The sequence below is a fragment of the Ammospiza caudacuta genome, chromosome 31 (assembly GCF_027887145.1).
Source record: "Ammospiza caudacuta isolate bAmmCau1 chromosome 31, bAmmCau1.pri, whole genome shotgun sequence".
NCBI lineage: Eukaryota > Metazoa > Chordata > Aves > Passeriformes > Passerellidae > Ammospiza > Ammospiza caudacuta.
In genome coordinates, this window is record NC_080623.1 from 4,027,115 (window position 1) to 4,054,307 (window position 27,193).

The window sequence follows — 27,193 nt, forward strand, 5'->3', positions numbered from 1 at the left end:
CGCCGTGATGGGAGTGGCCTCTTCTCCGTCAGGCCAGGACGTGTCTCCCGCACTAACCGGACACGCTCCCACCCCACGGCTCCGTCCCGGCCGTTCCGGACCCGCCACAACCCGGTAATGGCACCTGAAGCGCCTGAAGCGCGGCCCTACCCACACTCAAGATGGCGCCGCACTCTGAGGCTTCAGCCGAACCTCCAACATGGCGGCGCCCACAGCTGAGCCAGTGACGTCATTCTGCTTCCGGCGCGGGCCGGAAGTGGCGCCGCCATGGCGGCCGGGAGCTGCTGGGGCTGGTGAGGCCGGGGGAGGCCTTGGGGACACCGGGAGGGGATTTGGGGACACCGGAGGGACCATGGGGACACCGGGAGGGGCTTGGGGACACCGGGGGGGCCTTGGGGACAGCGGTGGTGGCGGTCGGGGCGGGGGGGTCGGAATCGCGCCCGCGTCGGGCCCGGAGTTGGGACTGGGGGCGCCGTGAGGGCCCCGCGCCCTCTTCGTGTCCCCTCAGTGTCCCCTCAGTGTCCCCAGACCACCCGTGTCGCCTCAGTGTCCCCATCTTGTTCCCAGTCCCTCCTCGTGTTCGCTCTGCTGTCCCCAGTGTCCCCAAGCGTCCCTCAGTGTCCCCCAGGGTGTGGTGGCACCCAGGAGGTGACACTGAGGGTCCTTTGTCCCCTCCCTGTCCCCTCCCCTGTGTCCCCATTGTCCCCAACCCCCTCCCCAAGTGTGGTGTGACCCCTGAGGTGACACTGGGGTGACATTTCTGTGTCCCCAGCTGCCACCATGGCCACCAGTGTCCCCTCCGTGTCCCCCTGCCCTGTGTCCCCATTGTCCCCAGGCTGTGTCACAGTCCTGGGGTGACACTGGGGTGACATTTTTGTGTCCCCAGATGCCACCATGGCCACCAGCCGCTCCGAGGACGAGGAGTCCCTGGCGGGGCCCAAGCGGGGCCCGGCCACCCCCGTGGGGACTGTCCCCAAACGGCGCAGCTCCTCCAGGTAAGGGACAATGGGGACACCTTGGGGACACCTTGGGGACACCAGGGACAGGGAGGGGACACAGGGACAGGGACTGTCCCCAAATGATGCAGCTCCTCCAGGTAAGGGACACACAGGGGACATTGGGGACACCTTGGGGACACCAGGGACAGGGAGGGGACACAGGGCAGGGACTGTCCCCAAATGATGCAGCTCCTCCAGGTAAGGGACACACAGGGGACATTGGGGACACCAGGGACAGTTAGGGGACACAAGGAAGGGACACAGGGACAGGGACTGTCCCCAAACGGCGCAGCTTCTCCAGGTAAGGGACAATGGGGACACTGGGGACACCTTGGGGACACCAGGGACAGGGAGGGGACACAGGGACAGGGACTGTCCCCAAATGGCGCAGCTCCTCCAGGTAAGGGACAATGGGGACATGGGGGACACATTGGGGACACCGTGGGGACACCAGGGACAGGGAGGGGACACAGGGACAAGGACTGTTCCCCAAACGGCGCAGCTCCTCCAGGTAAGGGACAATGGGGACACCTTGGGGACACCTTGGGGACACCAGGGACAGGGAGGGGACACAGGGACAGGGACTGTCCCCAAACGGCGCAGCTCCTCCAGGTAAGGGACAATGGGGACACCTTGGGGACACCAGGGACAGGGAGGGGACACAGGGCAGGGACTGTCCCCAAATGATGCAGCTCCTCCAGGTAAGGGACACACAGGGGACACTGGGGACAGGGGAGGGACACAGGGGACAGCCAGGACAGGGACTGTCCCCAAACAGTGCAGCTCCTCCAGGTGTGGGACGCACAGGGGACACTGGGGACACCTTGGGGACATTGGGGACACCTTGGGGACACCAGGGACAGGGAGGGGACACAGGGACAGGGACTGTCCCCAAACGGCGCAGCTCCTCCAGGTAAGGGACACTGGGAATACCTTGGGAGCAGCCTGGGGACGTGAGGGACAGGGAGGGGACACTGAGGACACCCAGGGGACATAGAGAGGGGACACAGGGAGGGACAGAGCAGGGACATCAGGGACAGGGGAGGGGACACACAGAGGGGACAGGAGGGGACACAGGGAGGGGACACAAGGTGGGGTTGGGGCGTTGGAGCTGAGCCCAGCCTGGGATGAGGGTGGGGACACTTGGGGACCCTCCAGGGGGACCCCGTGGTCCCTCCCAGTCCCTCCCAGTCCCTCCCAGTCCCTCCCAGTCAATCCCAGTCAATCCCAGTCCCTCCCAGTCCCTCCCAGTCCATCCCAGGTTCATCAAGCATCAGAAATTCAACAATGAGCTGGTGGAGTCCAGCCTGGCCAAGCCCCCTGGTCCATCCCAGTTAACTCCAGTCCATCCCAGTCCATCCCAGTCCATCCCAGTTAACTCCAGTCCATCCCAGTCCATCCCAGTTAACTCCAGTCCATCCCAGTCCATCCCAGTTAACTCCAGTCCATCCCAGCTCCATCCCAGTTAACTCCAGTCCATCCCAGTCCATCCCAGTCCCTCCCAGTCCATTCCAGGTTCATCAAGAGTCACAAGTTTGACGATGAGCTGGTTGGATCCAGCCTGGCCAAGCCCCCCAGTCCATCCCAGTTAACTCCAGTCCATCCCAGTCCATCCCAGTCCCTCCCGGTCCCTCCCAGCTCCATCCCTGTCAATCCCACTGGTTCCCACTCCCTTTCCAGTCAATCCCAGTCACTCCCAGTCCCTCCCAGTTAATCCCAGTTTGGTTTTTAGGTTCATCAAGTGTTGGAAATTCAACAATGGGCTGACAAGTCCAGCCTGGCCAAGCCCCCCAGTCCATCCCAGTCAATCCCAGCTCCCTCCCAGTGGTTCCCAGTCCATCCCAGTCCATCCCAGTCCATCCCAGTCACTCCCAGTCCATCCCAGGTTCATCAAGCGTCACAAGTTTGACGATGAGCTGGTTGAGTCCAGCCTGGCCAAGCCCCCCAGTCCATCCCAGTTAACCCAAGCTCCCTCCCAGTCCATCCCAGTTAACTCCAGTCCATCCCAGTTAACTGCAGTCAATCCCAGTCCCTCCCAGCTCCATCCCAGTCCTTCCCAGTCCCTCCCAGTTTATCCCAGTTTGTTGTTCCAGTTTCATCAAGCGTCGCAAGTTCGACGACGAGCTGGTCGAGTCCAGCCTGGCCACGTCCCCCAGTCCATCCCAGTTCCATTCCAGTCCATCCCAGTTAACCCCAGTCCATCCCAGCTCCATCCCAGTCAATCCCAGTTAACTCCAGTCAATCCCAGCTCCCTCCCAGTGGTTCCCAGTCCCTCCCAGTGGCTCCCAGTCAATCCCAGTTTGTCGTTCCAGGTTCATCAAGCGTCGCAAGTTCGATGACGAGCTGGTCGAGTCCAGCCTGGCCACGTCCCCCAGTCCATCCCAGTTAACTCCAGTCCATCCCAGTTAACCCCAGTCCATCCCAGTTAACCCCAGTCCATCCCAGTTCCATTCCAGTCCATCCCAGTTAACCCCAGTCCATCCCAGTTAACCCCAGTCCATCCCAGTTCCATTCCAGTCCATCGCAGTTAACCCCAGTCCATCCCAGCTCCATTCCAGTCCATCCCAGTCACTCCCAGTTCATCCCAGTTCCATTCCAGCTCCATCCCAGTTAACTCCAGTCAATCCCAGTTAACTCCAGTCAATCCCAGCTCCCTCCCAGTGGCTCCCAGTCCCTCCCAGTCAATCCCAGTTTGTCGTTCCAGGTTCATCAAGCGTCGCAAGTTCGATGACGAGCTGGTCGAGTCCAGCCTGGCCAAGTCCTCGCGGGCCAAGGGGGGCCCTGAGCCCCCCCCCAGACCCGGGGGGGCCGCGGGGCCGGCGGGGGGGGGAGGGGCGGCCGCCGAGCCCCCCCCGGGAGAGAGGAAAAAGGTGGGAGAAATTGGGAAAAATGGGAATTTGGGGGGAAAAAATGGGATTATGGGGTTTGGGGGGAAAATGGGAATACGGGGGTTTGGGGGAAGAAGGGGGAATCGGGGAAAAAATGGGAATTTGGGGGGAAAAAATGGGATTATGGGGTTTGGGGGGGAAAATGGGAATATGGGGGTTTGGGGGAAGAAGGGGGAATCGGGGAAAAAATGGAAATTTGGGGGGAAAAAATGGGATTATGGGGTTTGGGGGGGAAAATGGGAATTTGGGGGTTTGGGGGAAGAAAGGGGAATCGGGGAAAAAATGGGAATTTGGGGGTTTGGGGAAGAAAGGGAGGAATTTGGGGTGGGGTGGAAGGAGGAAATTTGGGGGGAAAAGGGGGGAGTTGGGGAAAATATGGGAATGTGGGATTTGGAGGGAAAAGGGGGGATCTGGGGGATTTGTGGGAAAAAAAAATGAAAAAGGGGAAATTGGGACCACCCCCCCCTGATGTCACTCAGGGACATCCTGGGGGCACCGAGGACCCCTCAGGTGCCATCTGGGACCCCCCAGGTGTTACCCACCCCCTGTGCTCCCCAAATGTCCCAGCTTGTGCCCCCACCCCCCCCCACTCACTCAGGGACATCCTGGGGACACTCGGGGACCCCCCAGGTGTCACTCAGGTGCCACTTGGGACCCTTCAGGTGCCACTTGGGACCCTTCAGGTGCCACTTGGGACCCCTCAGGTGCCCCCAGGACCCCTCAGGTGCCCCCAGGACCCCTCAGGTGCCACCTGGGACCCCCTCAGGTGCCCCCAGGACCCCTCAGGTGCCCCCCAGGTGTCCCAGCTTGTGCCCCCCACCCCCCCCACTCACTCAGGGACATCTTGGGGACACTCAGGTGTCACCCCAGGTGTCACCACCCCCCTGTCCCCCCCCGGTGTCCCGGGCCATGCCCCCTCCCACCTTTTACAGACCCTCCCCACTCAGTCAGGGACATCTTGGGGACACTTGGGACCCCTCAGGTGCCATCTGGACCCCTCAGGTGCCCCCCAGGTGTCCCAGCTTGTGCCCCCCCACTCACTCAGGGACATCCTGGGGACCCTCCAGGTGTCACTCAGGTGCCACTTGGGACCCTTCAGGTGCCACTTGGGACCCCCTCAGGTGCCACCTGGACCCCTCAGGTGCCCCCCAGGTGTCCCAGCTTGTGCCCCCCACCCCCCCCACTCACTCAGGGACATCTTGGGGACACTCGGATGCCACTTGGGACCCTTCAGGTGCCCCCAGGACCCCTCAGGTGCCCCCCCACTCACTCAGGGACATCTTGGGGACACTGGGGACCCCCCAGGTGTCACTCAGATGCCACCTGGGACCCCTCAGGTGCCCCCAGGACCCCTCAGGTGCCCCCAGGTGTCCCAGTTTGTGCCCCCCCCCACTCACTCAGGGACATCCTGGGGGCACTGAGGACACTCAGATGTCACCCCAGGTGTCACCCAGGTGTCACCACCCCCCTGTCCCCCCCAGGTGTCCCGGGCCGTGCCCCCTCCCACCTTTTACAGACCCTCCCCACTCAGTCAGGGACATCTTGGGGACACTTGGGACCCCTCAGGTGCCACCTGGACCCCTCAGGTGCCCCCCAGGTGTCCCAGCTTGTGCCCCCCCCCACTCACTCAGGGACATCTTGGGGACACTCGGATGCCACTTGGGACCCTTCAGGTGCCCCCAGGACCCCTCAGGTGCCCCCCCACTCACTCAGGGACATCCTGGGGGCACTGAGGACACTCAGATGTCACCCCAGGTGTCACCCAGGTGTCACCACCCCCCCTGTCCCCCCCCAGGTGTCCCGGGCCGTGCCCCCCCCGCCCCCCCCCGGGCCCGGCCCCCCCCCGGCGCTGCCCAAGAGGCTCAAGAAGAGCAAACCCAGCCCCGCCCCCCGCGACCTGGGCAGGTGGAAACCCGCGGATGACCTGCTGCTCATCAACGCTGTGCTGCAGGTGAGAGCCACCTGGGGGGCTGGGGAGACCCCTCTTCAACCGGGGGGACCCTCACACACCTGGGGGAACCCCCAAGCCCCGGGGAAAATCCGCTTTGATTTGGGGGATTTTGGGGATTTTTGGGGGGAACCCTCAGAATGATCGCTTACGGCCCAAAGGCTTCTTATGGTGCAGGTGAGGGCACACCTGGGGGTGTTTGGAGACTTCTTCTCACCTGGAGGGACTTGGGGGACCCCTGCCCACCTGGGGGACCCCCCCCTCAATTGGGGGGACCCTCACACACCTGGGGGAACCCCCAAACCCTGGGGAAAATCCGCTTTATTTGGGGGATTTTGGGGATTTTTGGGGGGAAATCTCTGGAACGGTCACTTAGCACCTGTGGTGCAGGTGAGAGCACACCTGGGGGTGTTTGGAGACTTCTTCTCACCTGGAGGGACTTGGGGGACCCCCGCCCACCTGGGGGACCCTCACACACCTGGGGAAACCCCCAAACCCCGGGGAAAATCCACTTTATTTTGGGGGATTTGGGGGATTTTTGGGGGTACCCCCAGAATGATCGCTTACGGCCCAACGGCTTCTTATGGTGCAGGTGAGGGCACAGCTGGTGAATTTGGGGAGGTTTTGGGGGTCTCTCCTCACCTGGAGGGACTTGGGGGACCCCCGCCCACCTGGGGAACCCCCCCTCAATTGGGGGAACCCCCAAACCTCGAGGAAAATCCACTTTATTTTGGGGATTTTTGGGGGGAAATCTCTGGAACGGTCACTTAGGACCAGTGGTGCAGGTGAGGGCACACCTGGGGGTGTTTGGAGACTTCTTCTCACCTGGAGGGACTTGGGGGACCCCTGCCCACCTGGGGGACCCCCCCCCTCAATTGGGGGAACCCCCAGACCTCGAGGAAAATCCGCTTTATTTGGGGGATTTGGGGGATTTTTGGGGGGAACCCCCAGAATGATCGCTTACGGCCCAACGGCTTCTTATGGTGCAGGTGAGGGCACAGCTGGTGAATTTGGGGAGGCTTTGGGGGTCTCTCCTCACCTGGAGGGACTTGGGGGACCCCCGCCCACCTGGGGAACCCCCCCTCAATTGGGGGAACCCCCCTTGATTGGGGGATTTTGAGGATTTTTGGGGGGAATCTCTGAACGATCACACAGGACCTGTGGTGCAGGTGAGGGCACACCTGGAGGGCTTTGGGGAGGTTTTGGGGGTCTCTCCTCACCTGGAGGGACTTGGGAGACCCCCTCCTCAATTGGGGGACCCTCACCCACCTGAGGAACCCCCACAAACCTGGGAGAACCCCCCTTGATTGGGGAATTTCGGGGGAACCCCAAAATGGACCCAATGGCTTCTTATGGTGCAGGTCAGACAAACCTGGGGGACTTTGGGGGAGGTTTTAGGGGTCTCTCCTCACCTGAGGGGACTTGGGAGACCCCCCTCCTCAATTGGGGGACCCCCACACACCTGGTGAACCCCTTTTATTGGGGGATTTTGGGGGCATTTGGGGGATTTTGGGGTGGAATCTCTGGAACGATCACTTCGGACCTGATGGCTTTTTGTGGTGCAGGTGAGGGCACACCTGGGGCGTTTGGGGAGGTTTTGGGGGTCTCTCCTTACCTGGATGGACTTGGGGGACCCCCTCCTCAACTGGGAGACCCCCACCCACCTGGGGAACCCCCAAACCCCAGGTGAACCCCCCTTGATTGGGGAATGTGGGAGGAACCCCAAAATGGACCCAATGGCTTCTTATGGTGCAGGTCAGACAAACCTGGGGGACTTTGGGGGAGGTTTTGGGGGTCTCTCCTCACCTGGAGGGACTTGGGGGACCCCCTCCTCATTTAGGGGACCCTCACCCACGTGGTGAACCCCCACAAACCTGGGAGAACCCCCCTTGATTGGGGAATTTGGGGGGAACCCCAAAAGGGACCCAATGGCTTTTTGTGGTGCAGGTGAGGGCACACCTGGGGCGTTTGGGGAGGTTTTGGGGGTCTCTCCTCACCTGGAGGGACTTGGGGGACCCCCTCCTCAATGGGGGGACCCTCACCCACGTGGTGAACCCCCACAAACCTGGGAGAACCCCCCTTGATTGGGGAATTTGGGGGATTTTTGGGGGGAAACCCCAGAACGGGCACTTAGGACCCAGTGGCTTCTTACGGTGCAGGTCAGACCCACCTGGGGACTTTGGGGTGTCCCCCTTACCTGCAGGATTTGGGGGTGACCCCAGCACCCCCAGGACCCCTCCCCTGTTGATTTTTGGGGTTCTTTTGCCCCCCCCCAGACCAACGACCTGACCTCGGTGCACCTGGGGGTGAAGTTCAGCTGCCGCTTCACCCTGCGCGAGATCCAGGAGCGCTGGTACTCGCTGCTCTACGACCCCGTCATCTGCAAGTGAGGGACATTTCGGGGGTCCCAGGGGGTCTCTGGGGGGTCCTGAGGGGGTCCCAGGGGTCTCACAGGTGTGAGGGGGTCGTGGCATTTGGGGAGACTCAAGGGGACACAGGTGACACCCATGGGACACCAATGGGACACCCAGGAGCGCTGGCACTCGCTGCTCTACGACCCCGTCATCTGCAAGTGAGGGACATTTCGGGGGTCCTGGGGGGTCCTCGAGGGTCTTTAGGGGGTCCTGGGGGGGGGTCCCAGGGGTCTCACAGGTGTGGGGGAGTCGTGGGATTCGGGGGGACACAGGTGACATTTGTGTGACGCTCGGGAGCGCTGGCACTCGCTGCTCTACGACCCCGTCATCTGCAAGTGAGGGACATTTGGGGGGTCCTCGAGGGTCTTTGGGGGATCCTGGGGGTCCTGGGGGAGTCCCACAGGTGTGAGGGGGTTGTGGGATTCAGGGGACACAGGTGACACCCATGGGACACCAATGGGACACCCATGGGACACCCAGGGAGCGCTGGCACTCGCTGCTCTACGACCCCGTCACTTGCAGTGGGGACAATTTGGGGGGTCCTGGGGGGGTCCCACAGGTGTGGGGGGGTTGTGGGATTCAGGGGACACAGGTGACACCCATGGGACACCAATGGGACATCAATGGGACACCCAGGAGCGCTGGCACTCGCTGCTCTGCGACCCTGTCATCTGCAAGTGAGGGACATTTGGGGCGTCTTTGGGGGGTCCTCGAGGGTCTTTGGGGGGTCCTGGGGGTCTTTGGGGGTCCTGGGGGAGTCCCACAGGTGTGGGGGGGTTGTGGGATTCAGAGGACACAGGTGACACCCATGGGACACCAATGGGACACCAATGGGACACCCAGGAGCGCTGGCACTCGCTGCTCTACGACCCCGTCATCTGCAAGTGAGGGACATTTGGGGGGTCCCAGGGGGTCTCTGGGGCGTCCTGAGGGGGTCCCAGGGGTCTCACAGGTGTGAGGGGGTCGTGGCATTTGGGGAGACTCAAGGGGACACAGGTGACACCCATGGGACACCAATGGGACACCCAGGAGTGCTGGCACTCGCTGCTCTACGACCCCGTCATCTGCAAGTGAGGGACATTTCGGGGGTCCTGGGGGGTCCTCGAGGGTCTTTAGGGGGTCCTGGGGGGGTCCCAGGGGTCTCACAGGTGTGGGGGAGTCGTGGGATTCAGGGGGACACAGGTGACATTTGTGTGACGCTCGGGAGCGCTGGCACTCGCTGCTCTACGACCCCGTCATCTGCAAAGTGAGGGACATTTGGGGGGTCCTCGAGGGTCTTTGGGGGATCCTGGGGGTCCTGGGGGAGTCCCACAGGTGTGAGGGGGTTGTGGGATTCAGGGGACACAGGTGACACCCATGGGACACCAATGGGACACCAATGGGACATCAATGGGACACCCAGGAGCGCTGGCACTCGCTGCTCTACGACCCCGTCACTTGCAGTGGGGACAATTTGGGGGGTCCTGGGGGGTCTTTGGGGATCCTGGGGGGGTCCCACAGGTGTGGGGGCGTTGTGGGATTCAGGGGACACAGGTGACACCCATGGGACACCCATGGGACACCCGTGGGACACCCAGCAGCGCTGGCACTCGCTGCTCTACGACCCCGTCATCTGCAAGTGAGGGACATTTGGGGGGTCCCAGGGGGTCTCTGGGGGGTCCTGAGGGGGTCCCAGGGGTCTCACAGGTGTGAGGGGGTCGTGGCATTTGGGGAGACTCAAGGGGACACAGGTGACACCCATGGGACATCAATGGGACACCCAGCAGCGCTGGCACTCGCTGCTCTACAACGCCGTCATCTGCAAGTGGGGACATTTGGGGTGTCTTTGGGGGTCCTCGAGGGTCTTTGGGGGGTCCTGGGGGGGGTCCCAGGGGTCTCACAGGTGTGGGGGGGTTGTGGGATTCGGGGGGACACAAGTGACACCCATGGGACACCAATGGGACACCAATGGGACATCAATGGGACACCCAGGAGTGCTGGCACTCGCTGCTCTACGACCCCGTCACTTGCAGTGGGGACAATTTGGGGGGTCCTGGGGGGTCTTTGGGGATCCTGGGGGGGTCCCACAGGTGTGGGGGGGTTGTGGGATTCAGGGAACACAGGTGACACCCATGGGACACCAATGGGACACCAATGGGACACCCAGGAGCGCTGGCACTCGCTGCTCTGCGACCCTGTCATCTGCAAGTGAGGGACATTTGGGGGGTCCCAGGGGGTCTCTGGGGGGTCCTGAGGGGGTCCCAGGGGTCTCACAGGTGTGAGGGGGTCGTGGCATTTGGGGAGACTCAAGGGGACACAGGTGACACCCATGGGACACCAATGGGACACCCAGGAGCGCTGGCACTCGCTGCTCTACAACGCCGTCATCTGCAAGTGGGGACATTTGGGGTGTCTTTGGGGGTCCTCGAGGGTCTTTGGGGGGTCCTGGGGGGGGGGGTCCCAGGGGTCTCACAGGTGTGGGGGGGTCGTGGGATTCAGGGGACACAGGTGACACCCATGGGACACCAATGGGACACCAATGGGACACCCAGGAGCGCTGGCACTCGCTGCTCTACGACCCCGTCACTTGCAGTGGGGACAATTTGGGGGGTCCTGGGGGGTCTTTGGGGATCCTGGGGGGGTCCCACAGGTGTGGGGGGGTTGTGGGATTCAGGGGACACAGGTGACACCCATGGGACACCCATGGGACACCCGTGGGACACCCAGGAGCGCTGGCACTCGCTGCTCTGCGACCCTGTCATCTGCAAGTGAGGGAAATTTGGGGCGTCTTTGGGGGGTCCTCGAGGGTCTTTGGGGGGTCCTGGGGGTCTTTGGGGGTCCTGGGGGAGTCCCACAGGTGTGGGGGGGTTGTGGGATTCAGGGGACACAGGTGACACCCATGGGACACCAATGGGACACCCGTGGGACACCCAGGAGCGCTGGCACTCGCTGCTCTGCGACCCCGTCATCTGCAAGTGAGGGACATTTGGGGGGTCCTTGGGGCGTCCTGAGGGGGTCCCAGGGGTCTCAGAGGTGTGGCAGTCAGGGGACACAGGTGACAGCAGCGGGACACAGGTGACAGCCGGGGGACACAGGTGACAGCAGGGGCACACGGTGACATTGGTGTGACACCCGTGGGACACCCGTGGGACACCCAGGAGCGCCGGGAGCTTCTGCTTGAGGACCCCAGGAGGGGATTTGGGGACAGTCCCAGAGGTGTCCCCAGTGTCCCCAGTGTCCCCAATGTCCCCAGTGTCCCCAGTGTCCCCAATGTCCCCAGTGTCCCCAGTGTCCCCAGTGTCCCCAGTGTTCCCAGTGTCCCCAGTGTCCCCAGGCTGTCGTGCCAGGCCATGGGACTGTCCCTGAGGGGTGTCACAGGGGTGTCCCCAATGTCCCCAGTGTCCCCAATGTCCCCAGTGTCCCCAGTGTCCCCAGTGTCCCCAGGCTGTTGTGCCAGGCCATGGGACTGTCCCTGAGGGGTGTCCCCAACGTCCCCAATGTCCCCAACGTCCCCAATGTCCCCAATGTCCCCAGGCTGTCGTGCCAGGCCATGCGCCAGCTGCACCCTGAGGGATTAGAGTGTCACAGGGGTGTCACAGCTGTCCCAGGGGTGTCCCCAACGTCCCCAATGTCCCCAGGCTGTCGTGCCAGGCCATGGGACTGTCCCTGAGGGGTGTCCCCAATGTCCCCAGTGTCCCCAATGTCCCCAATGTCCCCAGGCTCTCGTGCCAGGCCATGCGCCAGCTGCACCCCGAGGCCGTGGCCGCCATCCAGAGCAAGGTGCTGTTCAGCAAGGCCGAGGAGCAGCTGCTGACCCGCGTGCCATCGGTCAGTGCCACCCAGTGCCACCTAATGTCCCCTAATGTCACCTAACGTCATCCCCCTGACCCGCGTGCCATCGGTCAGTGCCACCCAGTGCCACCTAATGTCCCTTAATGTCACCTAATGTCACCTAACGTCATCCCCCTGACCCGCGTGCCATCAGTCAGTGCCACCCAGTGCCACCTAATGTCCCTTAATGTCACCTAATGTCACCTAACGTCATCCCCCTGACCCGCGTGCCATCAGTCAGTGCCACCCAGTGCCACCTAGTGCCACCTAATGTCACCTAATGTCACCCCCCTGACCCACGTGCCATCGGTCAGTGCCACCTAGTGCCACCTAGTGCCACCTAATGTCACCTAATGCCACCTCATGTCATCCCCCTGACCCGAGTGCCATCGGTCAGTGCCACCTCATGTCCCTTAATGTCACCTCATGTCACCTAACATCACCCCCCTGACCCGAGTGCCATCGGTCAGTGCCACCTAATGCCACCTCATGTCACCTCATGTCACCTAATGTTACCTAATGTCACCTCATGTCACCCCCCTGACCCGCGTGCCATCGGTCAGTGCCACCTAGTGCCACCTCATGTCACCTCATGTCATCCCCCTGACCCGAGTGCCACTGGTCAGTGCCACCTAGTGCCACCTAGTGTCACCTAATGCCACCTCATGTCACCTAATGCCACCTAATGCCACCTAACGTCATCCCCCTGACCCGAGTGCCACTGGTCAGTGCCACCTAGTGCCACCTAGTGCCACCTCATGTCACCTCATGTCATCCCCCTGACCCGCGTGCCATCGGTCAGTGCCACCTCATGTCCCTTAATGTCACTTAATGTCACCTAACATCCCCCCCCTGACCCGAGTGCCATCGGGCAGTGTCCCCTAGTGTCACCTCATGTCACCTGATGTCACCCAATGTCAATCATCCCCCTGCTGCTGACCCGAGTGCCATTGGTCAGTGTCCCCTAATGTCCCCAGATGTCACCTAAATGTCCCCAAATGTCCCCAAATGTCCCCAAATGTCCCCAAATGTCAGTCACAGCACTGCTGCTGACCCAAGGGCCGTCGGTCAGTGCCACCTGGTGTCCCCAAATGTCACCTAATGTCACCTGACATCACCCCCTGCTGCTGACACGAGGGCCATCGGTAGGGACTGTCCCCAGATGTCCCCAGATGTCCCCAGATGTCCCCTAACATCACCCCCCTGACCTGTGTGCCATCGGTCAGTGTCCCCTAATGTCCCCAAACGTCACCTCGTGTCTCCTGATGTCACTTTAACATCCCCCCATTGCTGCTGACCCACATGTCATTGGTAGGGACTGTCCCCAAATGTCCCCAAATGTCCCCTTGACATGTCCCCTGGTGTCCCCTGGTGTCCCCTGGTGTCCCCAGAGCCCTGGCCTGTCCTGGACACCTTCCAGGAGCTGCTGCAGGCCGTGTTTTACCCTGCCAGGACCTGTCCCATGCCCTGTCCCTGTGTCCCTTGGTGTCCCTCGGTGTCCCCAGCTGTCCCCACGTGTCCCCAGAGCCCGGTGCCATCCCTGGACACCTTCCAGGACCTGTGGCACTTCATGTTTTACCCTGCCAGGACCTGTCCCCTGCTCTGTCCCCGTGTCCCTTGGTGTCCCCTGGTGTCCTCTGGTGTCCCCAACTGTCCCCACGTGTCCCCAGAGCCCGGTGCCCTCGCTGGACACCTTCCAGGACCTGTGGCAGGTCACATTTTACCCTGCCAGGACCTGTCCCCTGCTGTGTCCCTGTGTCCCTTGGTGTCCCCTGGTGTCCCCAGCTGTCCCCAGAGCCCGGTGCCATCCCTGGACACCTTCCAGGAGCTGCCACACACCATGTTTTACCCTGCCAGGACCTGTCCCCTGCTGTGTCCCCATGTCCCCTGCCCTGTCCCCGTGTCCCTTGGTGTCCCCTGGTGTCCCCTGGTGTCCCCAACTGTCCCCAGAGCCCGGTGCCCTCGCTGGACACCTTCCAGGACCTGCCACACACCATGTTTTACCCTGCCAGGATCTGTCCTCTGCCCTGCCCCATGTCCCTTGCCCTGTCCTTGTGTCCCTCGGTGTCCCCTGCTGTCCCCAACTGTCCCCACCTGTCCCCACCTGTCCCCAGAGCCCGGTGCCCTCGCTGGACACCTTCCAGGAGCTGCTGCAGCGCCACCCGGCCGTGTTTTACCCTGCCAGGACCCCCAAGGCCCTGCAGCTGCACTGGCAGCTCCTGCGCCAGTACCACCTGCTGCAGGAGCAGACAGGTGGGCAGGGGGCTTGGGGGTCCTGGGGGGAATTTGGGGGGTCCCAGGGTGGTTTTCAGGTGATTTAGGGGGTCCCAGGGGAGTTTTTGGGGGGTTTTGGGGGGTCCCAGGGGAGTTTTGGGAGGTCCTGGAAGGTTCAGAGACCCCCAGAGTGCAGCAGTTCCTGTGCCAGTGGCACCTGCTGCAGGAGCAGACAGGTGGGCAGGGGGCTTGGGGGGGGATTTGGGGGGATTTGGGGGTGATTTAGGGGATCCTAGGGTGGTTTTCAGGTGATTTGGGGGGTCCCAGGGGAGTTTTCGGGGGGTTTTGGGGGGTCCCAGGGGAGTTTTGGGGGGTCCTGGAAGGTTCAGGGACCCCCAAAGTGCAGCAGTTCCTGCGCCAGTGGCACCTGCTGCAGGAGCAGACAGGTGGGCAGGGGTCCTGGGGGGGGTCCTGGGGGATCCTAGGGGGTCCTGGGGGGATTTGGGGGTGATTTGGGGGGTCCCAGGGTGGTTTTCAAGGGATTTGGGGGGTCCCAGAGGGGTTTTGGGGGGTCCTGGAAGGTTCAGGGACCCCCAGAGTGCAGCAGTTCCTGTGCCAGTGGCACCTGCTGCAGGAGCAGACAGGTGGGCAGGGGTCCTGGGGGGGTCCTGGGGGGATTTGGGGGGTCCTGGAAGGGTTTTGGGGGATCCTGGAGGGGATTGGGGGAATTTGGGGGGTCCCAGGGGGGATTTGGGTGGATCCTGGAGGGGTTTTGGGGGGTCCTGGAAGGTTCAGGGACCCCCAAAGTGCAGCAGCTCCTGCACCTGTAGCACCTGGCCAGGTGGGGAGGGGGCTTTGGGGGTCCTAGGAGGATTGGGGGGGTCCCAGGGAGGATTTGGGGAGGTCTGGGAGGGGTCTCAGGGGGATTTGAGGGGTCCTGGAGGGGTTTTAGGGTGAATTTGGGGGTCCCGAGGGGGGTCCCAGGTGGGATTTTGGGGTTTTTTGAGGGGTCTGGCCCCACAGTGCAGCCCCTGCCCGAGGGGATTTGGGGTTTTTGGGGGTTTTGGGTTTTTTTGGGGGAATTTTGGGGTTTTTTGGGGTGTGACCCCCCTGGCCCCACAGTGCAGCCCCTGCCCAAGGAGGATTTGGGGGTCCCAGGTGGAATTTGGGTTTTTGGGGGGGGATTTTGGGGTTTTTTGGTGTTTTTGGGGTGTGACCCCCCTGGCCCTGCAGTGCAGCCCCTGCCCGAGGGGGATTTGGGGTTTTTGGGGATATTTTGGGGGGATTTGGGGTTTTTTTGGGGTTCTGACCCCCCTGCTCCTACAGTGCAGCCCCTGCCCGAGGGGGATTTGGGGTTTTTGGGGATCTTTTGGGGGGGTTTTGGGGTTTTTTTGGGGGAGATTTTGGGGTTTTTTGGGGTCTGACCCGCCTGCTCCTGCAGTGCAGCCCCTGCCCAAGGGGGATTTGGGGTTTTTTGGGGGGTTTTGGGTTTTTTTGGGGGAATTTTGGGGTTTTTTGGGGTGTGACCCCCCTGGCCCCACAGTGCAGCCCCTGCCCGAGGGGGATTTGGGGGTCCCAGGTGGAATTTGGGTTTCTGGGGGGGGATTTTGGGGTTTTTTGGTGTTTTTGGGGTGTGACCCCCATGGCCCCACAGTGCAGCCCCTGCCCAAGGGGGATTTGGGGTTTTTTGGGGGGTTTTGGGTTTTTTTGGGGGGGATTTTGGGGTTTTTGGGGTTCTGACCCCCTGGCCCCACAGTGCAGCCCCTGCCCAAGGGGGATTTGGGGTTTTTGGGGATATTTTGGGGGGGATTTTGGTGTTTTTGGGGTGTGACCCCCCTGGCCCCACAGTGCAGCCCCTGCCCAAGGGGAATTTGGGGTTTTGGTGTTTTTTTTGGGGGATTTTGGGGTTTTGGGAGTTCTGACCCCCCTGGCCCCACAGTGCAGCCCCTGCCCAAGGAGGATTTGGGGTTTTTGGGGATATTTTGGGGGGGATTTTGGGGTTTTTGGGGTTCTGACCCCCCTGGCCCTGCAGTGCAGCCCCTGCCCAAGGGGGATCAGGTCCTGAATTTCTCCGACGCCGAGGAGCTGCTGGACGATGGCAAACTCAGGTGGGGCTTTGGGGGGATTTGGGGGGTCCTGGGGGGTCCTGGGGAAAATTTGGGGAAATTTGAGGGATTCTGGGGGGGCTTGGAGGGGTCTGGGGGATCTGGGGGGGATTTTGGGGAACATTGGGGGGAATTTGGGGCATCTGGGGGGACTCAGAGGGGTATAGGGGAGAATTCTGGGGGGGATTTGGGGAGGTTTGGGGGGTTTGGGGGTGTCTGAGGGGTTTGGGGGGATTTGGGGAGAATTTGGGGGGGATTTGGGGAAGTTTGGGGGGATTTGGGGGGGATTTGGGGGTTTTGGGGGTTTTGGGGTCTCTGTGTCACCTCTCACCCTCCCACAGGGACGTGCGGGACGAGGTCCTGGAGCACGGTGAGAGCGCCGGGAACTTCTGTCTGTCTGTCTGTCTGTCTGTCTGTCTGTCTGTGTGTCTGTCAGAGCTGACCCTGTCTGTTTGTCAGAGCTGACCCTGTGTCTGTCTGTCAGTCCGTGCAGATCTGACCGTGTCTGTCTGTCTGTCCGTCCATCAGAGCTGACCATTGCTGACCTTGTCCGTCTGTCTGTCAGAGCTGACCCTGTCTCTCTGTCTGTCTGTCCATCAGAGCTAACCGTGTCTGTCTGTCCATCCGTCAGAGCTGACCATTTCTGTCTCTGTCTGTCTGTCTGTCCGTCTGTCAGAGCTGACCCTGTCTCTCTGTCTGTCAGTCCATGCAAATCTGACCGTGTCTGTTTGTCTGTCCATCCGTCAGAGCTGACCATTTCTGTCTCTCTGTCTGTCTGTCTGTCTATCAGAGCTGACCCTGTCTCTCTGTCTCTCTGTCTCTCTGTCTGTCTGTCCATCTGTCAGAGCTGACCCTGTCTCTCTGTCTGTCTGTCCGTCTGTCAGAGCTGACCGTTTCTGTCTCTCTGTCTGTCTGTCTGTCTGTCTGTCAGAGCTGACCGTTGCTGACCGGCGCCAGAAGCGCGAGATCCGGCAGCTGGAGCAGGAGCTGCACCGCTGGCAGGTGCTGGTGGACTCCATCACAGGTGGGCGCGGCCGTCCGTCCGTCCGTCCGGCTGTCCTCGTATCCGTCCGTCCGTCCGTCCGGCTGTCCTTGTGTCTGTCTGTCCATCCCTGGGTCTTTGTGTCCACCCCTGTGTCTGTCTGTCCATCCCTGGGCCCATCCTTGCTCAGCCTTGGGTCTGGGCAAGTGTCCGTCCGTCTGTCCACCCTTGGGCCCGTCTGTCTGTCCCTGTGTCCAGCTCCCTGTCCATCCGTCTGTCCCCTGAGGATCCCCTGGCTGTCCCCATTGTCCCCTCTCTGTCCCACTGTCCGTCCGTGCCCCATCGTCTCCCTTCCCCATCTCTGTCCCTCTGTCCGTCTGTCCCAGGGATGAGCCCCCCCGGATTTGTCCCCATTGTCCCCTGGCTGTCTGTCTGTCCCCTCACTGTCCCTCTGTCCGTCTGTCCCAGGGATGAGCTCCCCGGATTTCGACAGTCAGACTCTGGCCGTGCTGCGGGGCCGGATGGTTCGGTACCTGATGCGCTCCCGCGAGGTGAGAGAACCCCAAAAACCCCAAAACATCCCAAAAACACCCCCAAAAACACCCTAAAAACATCCCCAAAAAATATCCCAAAAATACCCCAAAATCATCCCCAAAACCACCCCATAAACAGCCCAAAAACATCCCCAAAATACCCCAAAACAACACCCCAAAACCATCCCAAAACCATCCCAAAAAATATCCCAAAAATACCCCAAAAACATCCCCAAAACCACCCCATAAACACCCCAAAAACATCCCCAAAATACCCCAAAAACATCCCCAAAATACCCCAAAAAACACCCCAAAACCATCCCAAAAAATATCCCAAAAACACCCCAAAAACCATCCCCAAAAACACCCCAAAAACCCCCCCACCAAAACATCCCCAAAATACCCCCAAAAACACCCCAAAACCATCCCAAAAAATATCCCAAAAATACCCCAAAAACATCCCCAAAACCACCCCAAAATACCCCAAAACCACCCCAAAATATCCCCAAAAACATCCCCAAAACATCCCCAAAAACATCCCCAAAACCACCCCATAAACACCCCAAAAACATCCCCATAATACCCCAAAACAACATCCACAAATACCCCAAAAAACACCCCAAAACCATCCCAAAAACACCCCAAAAACATCCCCAAAAACACCCCAAAAACATCCCCAAAAACACCCCAAAATACCTCAAAAAACACCCCAAAACCATCCCAAAACCATCCCAAAAAATATCCCAAAAATACCCCAAAAACATCCCCAAAACCACACCAAAAACACCCCAAAAACATCCCCAAAAACACCCCAAAAACATCCCCAAAATACCCCAAAAACATCCCCAAAAACATCCCCAAAAACATCCCCAAAAACACCCCAAAAACATCCCCAAAATACCCCAAAAAACACCCCAAAACCATCCCAAAAAATATCCCAAAAACATCCCCAAAACCACCCCATAAACACCCCAAAAACATCCCCAAAATACCCCAAAACAACATCCACAAATACCCCAAAAAACACCCCAAAACCATCCCAAAGACACTCCAAAAACATCCCCTAAAACACCCAAAAAATATCCCAAAAACACCCCAAAAACCATCCCCAAAACCCCCCCCACCAAAACATCCCCAAAACCATCCCCAAAAACATCCCAAAATCCCCCAAAATAACTCGAAATACCCCAAAAACATCCCCTAAATACCCCAAAGCACCCCCTCAACACCAAACACACCCTTAAATACTCCAAAACACCCCAAAACCACCCCCAAAATACCCCAAAAAACACCCCAAAACCATCCCAAAACCATCCCAAAAAATATCCCAAAAATACCCCAAAAACATCCCCAAAACCACCCCAAAACCCAAAAAAACATCCACAAATACCCCAAAAAACACCCCAAAAGCATCCCAAAGACACTCCAAAACCATCCCCAAAAACACCCCAAAAACATCCCAAAAATACCCCAAAAACCATCCCCAATAACACCCCCAAAACACCCAAAAAACACCCCAAAACCGTCCCAAAAAATATCCCAAAAATACCCCAAAAACATCCCCAAAACCACCCCATAAACACCCCAAAAACATCCCCAAAATACCCCAAAACAACATCCACAAATACCCCAAAAAACACCCCAAAACCATCCCAAAACCACCCCAAAAACATCCCCAAAAACATCCCCAAAACATCCCCAAAAACATCCCCAAAAACACCCCAAAAACACCCCAAAAACACCCCAAAACCATCCCAAAACCATCCCAAAAATATCCCAAAAATACCCCAAAAACACCCCAAAACCATCCCAAAACCATCCCAAAAACATCCCCAAAATACCCCAAAACCCAAAAAAAACCATCCACAAATACCCCAAAAAACACCTCAAAACCATCCCAAAGACACCCCAAAAACATCCCCAAAAACACCCCAAAAACACCCTAACCCCCCCACCAAAACATCCCCAAAACCATCCCCAAAAACACCCCAAAATCATCCCAAAACCCCCCAAAATCACTCTAAATACCCCAAAAACATCCCCTAAATACCCCAAACCACCCCCCAAACACCAAACACGCCCTTAAATACTCCAAAACACCCCGAAACACCCCAAAACCACCCCCAAAATACCCCAAAACCACCCCCAAAATACCCCAAAAACATCCCCAAAAACGTCCCCAAAAACATCCCCAAAAATGTCCCCAAAACATCCCCAAACCCCTCAAAAATATCTCCAAAACACCCCCAAAATACCCTTAAGTACCCCAAAACCTCACCTGGGACCCCAAAAACGCCCAAACACCCTTCAGAGCACCCCAAAAACCTCCCCAGACCCCCAAAAGGACCCCAAAACCCCAAAAATAAACCCAAAAAACCCAAAAATCCCCAAAAAATCCCCCAAAAAACCCCAAATCCCCCCCAAGATCCCTCCAAAACCCTCAGCAACTCCCCCCAAAAACCCCATAAAAACCCCAACAAAACCCCCCAAACAACCCCAAAACCCCCCAAAATCCCAGTGAGGACCCCCTAAAACCCCTGGAGGACCCCAAAAACCCCAAAAAACCCCAAAATCCCCAAAAAATCCCCCAAAAAAACCCCAAATCCCCCCCAGATCACCCCAGGACCCCTCCATAAACCTCAGCAACTCCCCACAAAAACCCCATAAAAGCCCCCTAAAACCCCCAGAAAAACCCCAAAAACTCCACAAATTCCACTTGAAGAGCCCCCAAAAAACCCCAAAACCCCCCCAAAAAACCCCAAAACCCCAAAAAATCCCCCCAAAAACCCAAAAATCCCCAAAAAAAATCCCCCCAAAAAACCCAAAAATCCCCAAAAAATCCCCCAAAAAAACCCCAAATCCCCCCCAAGATCCCTCCAAAACCCTCAGCAACTCCCCACAAAAACCCCATAAAAACCCCAACAAAACCCCCCAAACAACCCCAAAACCCCCCCAAAATCCCAGTGAGGACCCCCTAAAACCCCTGGAGGACCCCAAAACCCCCCAAAAAACCCCAAAACCCCAAAAAATCCCCCAAAAAAACCCCAAATCCACCCGAGATCACCCCAGGACCCCTCCATAAACCTCAGCAACTCCCCACAAAAACCCCATACAACCCCCCTAAAACCCCCAGAAAAACCCCAAAAACTCCACAAATTCCACTTGAAGAGCACCCAAAAAACCCCAAAACCCCCAAAAAAACCCCAAAATCCCCAAAAAATCCCCCAAAAACCCCAAAAATCCCAAAAAAAATCCCCCCAAAAAACCCAAAAATCCCCAAAAAATCCCCCAAAAAAACCCCAAATCCCCCCCAAGATCCCTCCAAAACCCTCAGCAACTCTCCACAAAAAACCCATAAAAACCCCAACAAAACCCCCCAAAAAACCCCAAAACCCCCCCAAAATCCCAGTGAGGACCCCCTAAATCCCCTGGAGGACCCCAAAAACCCCAAAAAACCCCAAAATCCCCAAAAAATCCCCAAAAAATCCCAAATCCCCCCCGAGATCACCCCGGAACCCCTCCATAAACCTCAGCAACTCCCCACAAAAACCTCATAAAACCCCCCTAAAACCCCCAGAAAAACCCCAAAAACTCCACAAATTCCACTTGAAGAGCACCCAAAAAACCCCAAAACCCCAAAAAAAAACCCCAAAACCCCAAAAAATCCCCCCAAAAACCCAAAAATCCCCAAAAAAAATCCCCCCAAAAAACCCAAAAATCCCCAAAAAATCCCCCAAAAAAACCCCAAATCCCCCCCAAGATCCCTCCAAAACCCTCAGCAACTCCCCCCAAAAACCCCATAAAAACCCCAACAAAACCCCCCAAAAAACCCCAAAACCCCCCCAAAATCCCAGTGAGGACCCCCTAAATCCCCTGGAGGACCCCAAAAACCCCAAAAAACCCCAAAACCCCAAAAAATCCCCCAAAAAAAACCCCAAATCCCCCCCAAGATCCCTCCAAAACCCTCAGCAACTCCCCCCAAAAACCCCATAAAACCCCCCTAAAACCCCCAGAAAAACCCCAAAAACTCCACAAATTCCACTTGAAGAGCCCCCAAAAAACCCCAAAACCCCCCCAAAAAACCCCAAAACCCCAAAAAATCCCCCAAAAAACCCAAAAATCCCCAAAAAATCCCCCCAAAAAACCCCAAAAAATCCCCCAAAAAACCCAAAAATCCCCCCCAAGATCCTTCCAAAACCCTCAGCAACTCCCCCCAAAAACCCCATAAAAACCCCAACAAAACCCCCCAAACAACCCCAAAACCCCCCCAAAATCCCAGTGAGGACCCCCTAAATCCCCTGGAGGACCCCAAAAACCCCAAAAACCCCCAAAATCCCCAAAAAATCCCCCAAAAAACCCCAAATCCCCCCCAGATCACCCCGGGACCCCTCTATAAACCTCAGCAACTCCCCACAAAAACCCCATACAACCCCCCTAAAACCCCCAGAAAAACCCCAAAAACTCCACAAATTCCACTTGAAGAGCACCCAAAAAACCCCAAAACCCCCCAAAAAAACCCCAAAACCCCAAAAAATCCCCCAAAAAACCCAAAAATCCCCAAAAGATCCCCCAAAAAAACCCCAAATCCCCCCCAAGATCCCTCCAAAACCCTCAGCAACTCCCCCCAAAAACCCCATAAAAACCCCAACAAAACCCCCCAAACAACCCCAAAACCCCCCCAGAATCCCAGTGAGGACCCCCTAAAACCCCTGGAGGACCCCAAAACCCCCCAAAAAACCCCAAAACCCCAAAAAATCCCCCAAAAAAACCCCAAATCCCCCCGAGATCACCCCAGGACCCCTCCATAAACCTCAGCAACTCCCCACAAAAACCCCATAAAAGCCCCCTAAAACCCCCAGAAAAACCCCAAAAACTCCACAAATTCCACTTGAAGAGCACCCAAAAAACCCCAAAACCCCAAAAAAAAACCCCAAAACCCCAAAAAATCCCCCAAAAAACCCAAAAATCCCCAAAAGATCCCCCAAAAAAACCCCAAATCCCCCCCAAGATCCCTCCAAAACCCTCAGCAACTCCCCCCAAAAACCCCATAAAAACCCCAACAAAACCCCCCAAAAAACCCCAAAACCCCCCCAAAATCCCAGTGAGGACCCCCTAAATCCCCTGGAGGACCCCAAAAACCCCAAAAACCCCCAAAATCCCCAAAAAATCCCCCAAAAAAACCCCAAATCCCCCCCAGATCACCCCAGGACCCCTCCATAAACCTCAGCAACTCCCCACAAAAACCCCATAAAAGCCCCCTAAAACCCCCAGAAAAACCCCAAAAACTCCACAAATTCCACTTGAAGAGCCCCCAAAAAACCCCAAAACCCCCCCAAAAAACCCCAAAACCCCAAAAAATCCCCCCAAAAACCCAAAAATCCCCAAAAAAAATCCCCCCAAAAAACCCAAAAATCCCCAAAAAATCCCCCAAAAAAACCCCAAATCCCCCCCAAGATCCCTCCAAAACCCTCAGCAACTCCCCCCAAAAACCCCATAAAAACCCCAACAAAACCCCCCAAAAAACCCCAAAACCCCCCCAAAATCCCAGTGAGGACCCCCTAAATCCCCTGGAGGACCCCAAAAACCCCAAAAAACCCCAAAATCCCCAAAAAATCCCCCAAAAAACCCCAAATCCCCCCCAAGATCCCTCCAAAACCCTCAGCAACTCCCCACAAAAACCCCATAAAACCCCCCTAAAACCCCCAGAAAAACCCCAAAAACTCCACAAATTCCACTTGAAGAGCCCCCAAAAAACCCCAAAACCCCCAAAAAAAACCCCAAAACCCCAAAAAATCCCCCAAAAAACCCCAAATTCCCCCAGATCACCCTGGGCAGAGCCACCAAGGACAACCAGATCGACGTGGACCTGGCTCTGGAGGGCCCAGCCTGGAAAATCTCCCGCAAGCAGGGTGGGTTTGGGGTTTTTTGGGTGGGTTTGGGGTTTTTTGGGTGGGTTTGGGGTTTTTTGGGGGGATTTTGGGGTTTTTGGGGTCCCCCAGGGGTTTTAGGGGGTCCTCACTGGGATTTTGGTGGGGATTTTTGGGTTTTTTGGGGGGTTTTGTTGGGGTTTTTATGGGGTTTTTGGGGGGAGTTGCTGAGGGTTTTGGAGGGATCTTGGGGGGGATTTGGGGTTTTTTTGGGGGGATTTTTTGGGGTTTTGGGGTTTTTTTGGGGTTTTGGGTTTTTTTGGGGGGTTTTGGGTTTTTTTTTGGGGGCTCTTCAAGTGGAATTTGTGGAGTTTTTGGGGTTTTTCTGGGGGTTTTAGGGGGGTTTTATGAGGTTTTTGTGGGGAGTTGCTGAGGTTTATGGAGGGGTCCCGGGGTGATCTGGGGGGGATTTGGGGTTTTTTTGGGTTTATTTTTGGGGTTTTGGGGTCCTTTTGGGGGTCTGGGGAGGTTTTTGAGGTCCCCCGTGCATTTGGGGATATTTTGGGATGAATATCCAGTGATTTTTTGGGGTTTCTGGGTGGTTTTTTGGGATTTTTGGGAGCTTTTTATGGGGTTTTTGAAGGGATCCTGGGGGAAGATTTAGGATTTTTTTGGGGGGAGGATTTGGGGTTTTTTTGGGGGTTTTTTAATGGGGTTTTTGGATGGATCTCAGGGGGTTTGGGGATTTTTTGGGTATTTTGGGGTCCCCCAGGGGGTTTTGGGTTTTTTTGGGAGGATTCTCCAGGGATTTTGGGGGGGTTTCTGGGTGGTTTTTTGGCGTTTTTGGGGTTTTTGAAAGGATCCCCATCTGAAGGGTGATCTGAGGGGGATTTGGGGGTTTTTTTGGGTATTTTGGGTTTTTTTGGGCATTTTGGGGTCCCTCAGGGAGTTTTGGGGTGTTTTTTTTGGGTGGGTTTTGAGGTCCCCCATACACTTGGGGATATTTTGGTGTTTCCTGAAGGATTTTTGGGGCGATTTTTTGAGGCATTTCTATCAAATCTCCATTTCTCCACCAACCCTTTGCCCACCATTTAACCCCCTCAAAACCCCCTCAAAGGTGGTCGGGAACCCTTTGGAATTATTGGGAATTCCTGGAAATCCCCCAAAATTCCTGAAATTCCCGAATTTTCCCCTTTTCCCAGGGGTGATCAAGCTGAAGAACAACGGGGAATTCTTCATCGCCAACGAGGGCCGGCGGCCGATCTTCATCGACGGCCGCCCCGTGCTGGGGGGCAGCAAATGGAAACTCAGCAACAATTCCGTGGTTGAGGTGAAATTGGGGGGTCCTGAGGGGATTTGGGGGGTCCTGGAGGGGTTTGAGGGGGATTTTGGGGGGTTTGAGGGGGATTTTGGGGGGTTTTGGGGCAGTTTGAGGGAGATTTCTGGGGCCCTGGGGAGGATTTGGGGGATCCTTGAGGAGTCCTGGGGGGTTTTGGGGGGATTTCAGGGGGTCCTGGAGGGAATTTGGGGGGTCCTGGAGGGGTTTGAGGGGTCCTGGGGGGGATTTGGGGGAATTTGGGGGGGGTCCCAGAAGGGTTTGGGGGGGTTTGGGGCCGATCTTCATCGACGGCCGCCCCGTGCTGGGGGGCAGCAAATGGAAACTCAGCAACAATTCCGTGGTTGAGGTGAAATTGGGGGGTCCTGAGGGGATTTTGGGGGGTCCTGGAGGGATTTGGGGGAGATTTGGGGGGTCCTGGAGGGGTTTGAGGGGGATTTTGGGGGAGATTTCAGGTGGTCCTGGAGGGATTTTAGGGGGTCCAGGGAGGATTTGGGGGTCCTAAGGGGCATTTGGGGGGGATTTGGGGGGTCCTGGAAGGGTTTGGGGGGATTTTAGGGGGTCCAGGGGGGCTTGGGGGGTCCTAAGGGGGATTTGGGGGGTTCTGAGGAGTTTTGGAGGTCCCAGGATTTGGGGAGGGGTCTCTGGAGGATTCCCAGATTTGGGGTGATTTTGGGGAGGGGTCTCTGGGTTTTTGGGGAGGGGTCTCTGGGTTTTTTGGAGGTTTCTGGGTTTTTGGGGGTCCTGGGGGTGATTTTGGGGTCTGTGGGATTTTGGGGAGGGGTCTGTGGGGTTTTGGGGGGGTCCCAGGATTTGGGGAGGGGTCTCTGGAATTTTGGGGGTCTCTGGGATTTTGGGGAGGGGTCTCAGGGATTTTGGGGAGGGGTCTGTGGGATTTTGAGGGTCCTTGGGGGGGATTTTGGGGTCTCCGGGATTTTGGGGAGGGGTCTCTGTGAGATTCCTGGATTTGGGGTGATTTTGGGGAGGGGTTCCAGGATTTGGGGAGGGGTCCTGGGGGGATTGAGGGCTCTCTGGGTTTTTGGGGGTCCTGGGGGTGATTTTCGGGTCTCTGGGTTTTTGGGGAGGGGTCTCTGTGGGATTCCCAGATTTGGGGTGATTTTGGGGAGGGGTCCTGGGGGGGGATTTTGGGCTCTCTGGGTTTTTTGGGGGTCTGTGGGGTTTTGGGGAGGGGTCTCACCGCCCCCTCCCCCCCAGATCGCCAGTCTCCGCTTCGTGTTCCTGATCAATCAGGAGCTGATCGCGCTGATCCGCAGCGAGGCCGCGCGCCTCGGCCACCAGTGACAGCGGGGACAGCAGTGACAGCAGTGACAGCGGGGACAGCGGGGACAGCGGGGACAGCGGGGACAGCGGGGACAGCGGGGACAGCAGTGACAGCAGTGACACCAGTGACAGCGGGGACAGCGGGGACAGCGGGGACAGCGGGGACAGCAGTGACAGCAGTGACAGCAGTGACAGCGGGGACAGCGGGGACAGCGGGGACACCAGTGACAGCGGGGACAGCAGTGACAGTGGGGATACCAGTGTGACACCAGTGACACCAGTGACAGCAGTGACAGCAGTGACAGCGGGGACACCAGTGACAGCGGGGACAGCAGTGACACCAGTGACAGCGGGGACAGCGGGGACACCAGTGACACCAGTGACAGCAGTGACACCAGTGACAGCGGGGACAGTGGGGACAGCGGGGACAGCGGGGACACCAGTGACATCTGGGACACCAGTGACAGCAGTGACAGCAGTGACAGTGGGGACAGCGGGGACAGCAGTGACACCAGTGACACCGGGGACAGCGGGGACAGCGGGGACACCAGTGACATCTGGGACACCAGTGACAGCGGGGACAGCAGTGACACCAGTGACAGCAGTGACACCAGTGACACCGGGGACAGCGGGGACAGCGGGGACACCAGTGACACCAGTGACAGCAGTGACACCAGTGACAGTGGGGACAGCGGGGACAGCGGGGACACCAGTGACAGCGGGGACACCAGTGACACCGGGGACAGCGGGGACAGCGGGGACACCAGTGACACCAGTGACAGCGGGGACAGCAGTGACAGCAGTGACACCAGTGACA

At 58.2% G+C, this 27,193-nt stretch overlaps 1 protein-coding gene across 1 annotated transcript; it reads left to right on the forward strand.

The window, feature by feature from the left end:
* Window positions 1–199: 199 nt before the first annotated feature.
* Window positions 200–26,494, forward strand: MCRS1 (microspherule protein 1). Its single transcript, XM_058822003.1, has 14 exons — window positions 200–293; window positions 887–995; window positions 3,703–3,868; window positions 5,682–5,837; window positions 8,111–8,220; window positions 11,947–12,055; window positions 14,173–14,311; window positions 16,305–16,380; window positions 16,719–16,747; window positions 17,309–17,401; window positions 17,828–17,910; window positions 23,714–23,801; window positions 24,962–25,089; window positions 26,311–26,494. Exons 1-14 carry the CDS (start codon window positions 200–202, stop codon window positions 26,395–26,397), a joined length of 1,467 nt encoding a protein of 488 aa, XP_058677986.1. The 3' UTR covers window positions 26,398–26,494.
* The last annotated feature ends 699 nt before the right edge of the window (window positions 26,495–27,193 follow it).

Excerpts from the sequence above, each read along its gene's own strand:
- MCRS1 (XM_058822003.1), top strand. The coding sequence starts at position 200 with ATGGCGGCGCCCACAGCTGAGCCAGTGACGTCATTCTGCTTCCGGCGC. Across the intron at positions 14,312-16,304 it reads CCTGCTGCAGGAGCAGACAG|TGCAGCCCCTGCCCAAGGGG; the intron begins GTGGGCAGGGGG and ends CTGGCCCTGCAG. Across the intron at positions 25,090-26,310 it reads GCAACAATTCCGTGGTTGAG|ATCGCCAGTCTCCGCTTCGT; the intron begins GTGAAATTGGGG and ends CCTCCCCCCCAG.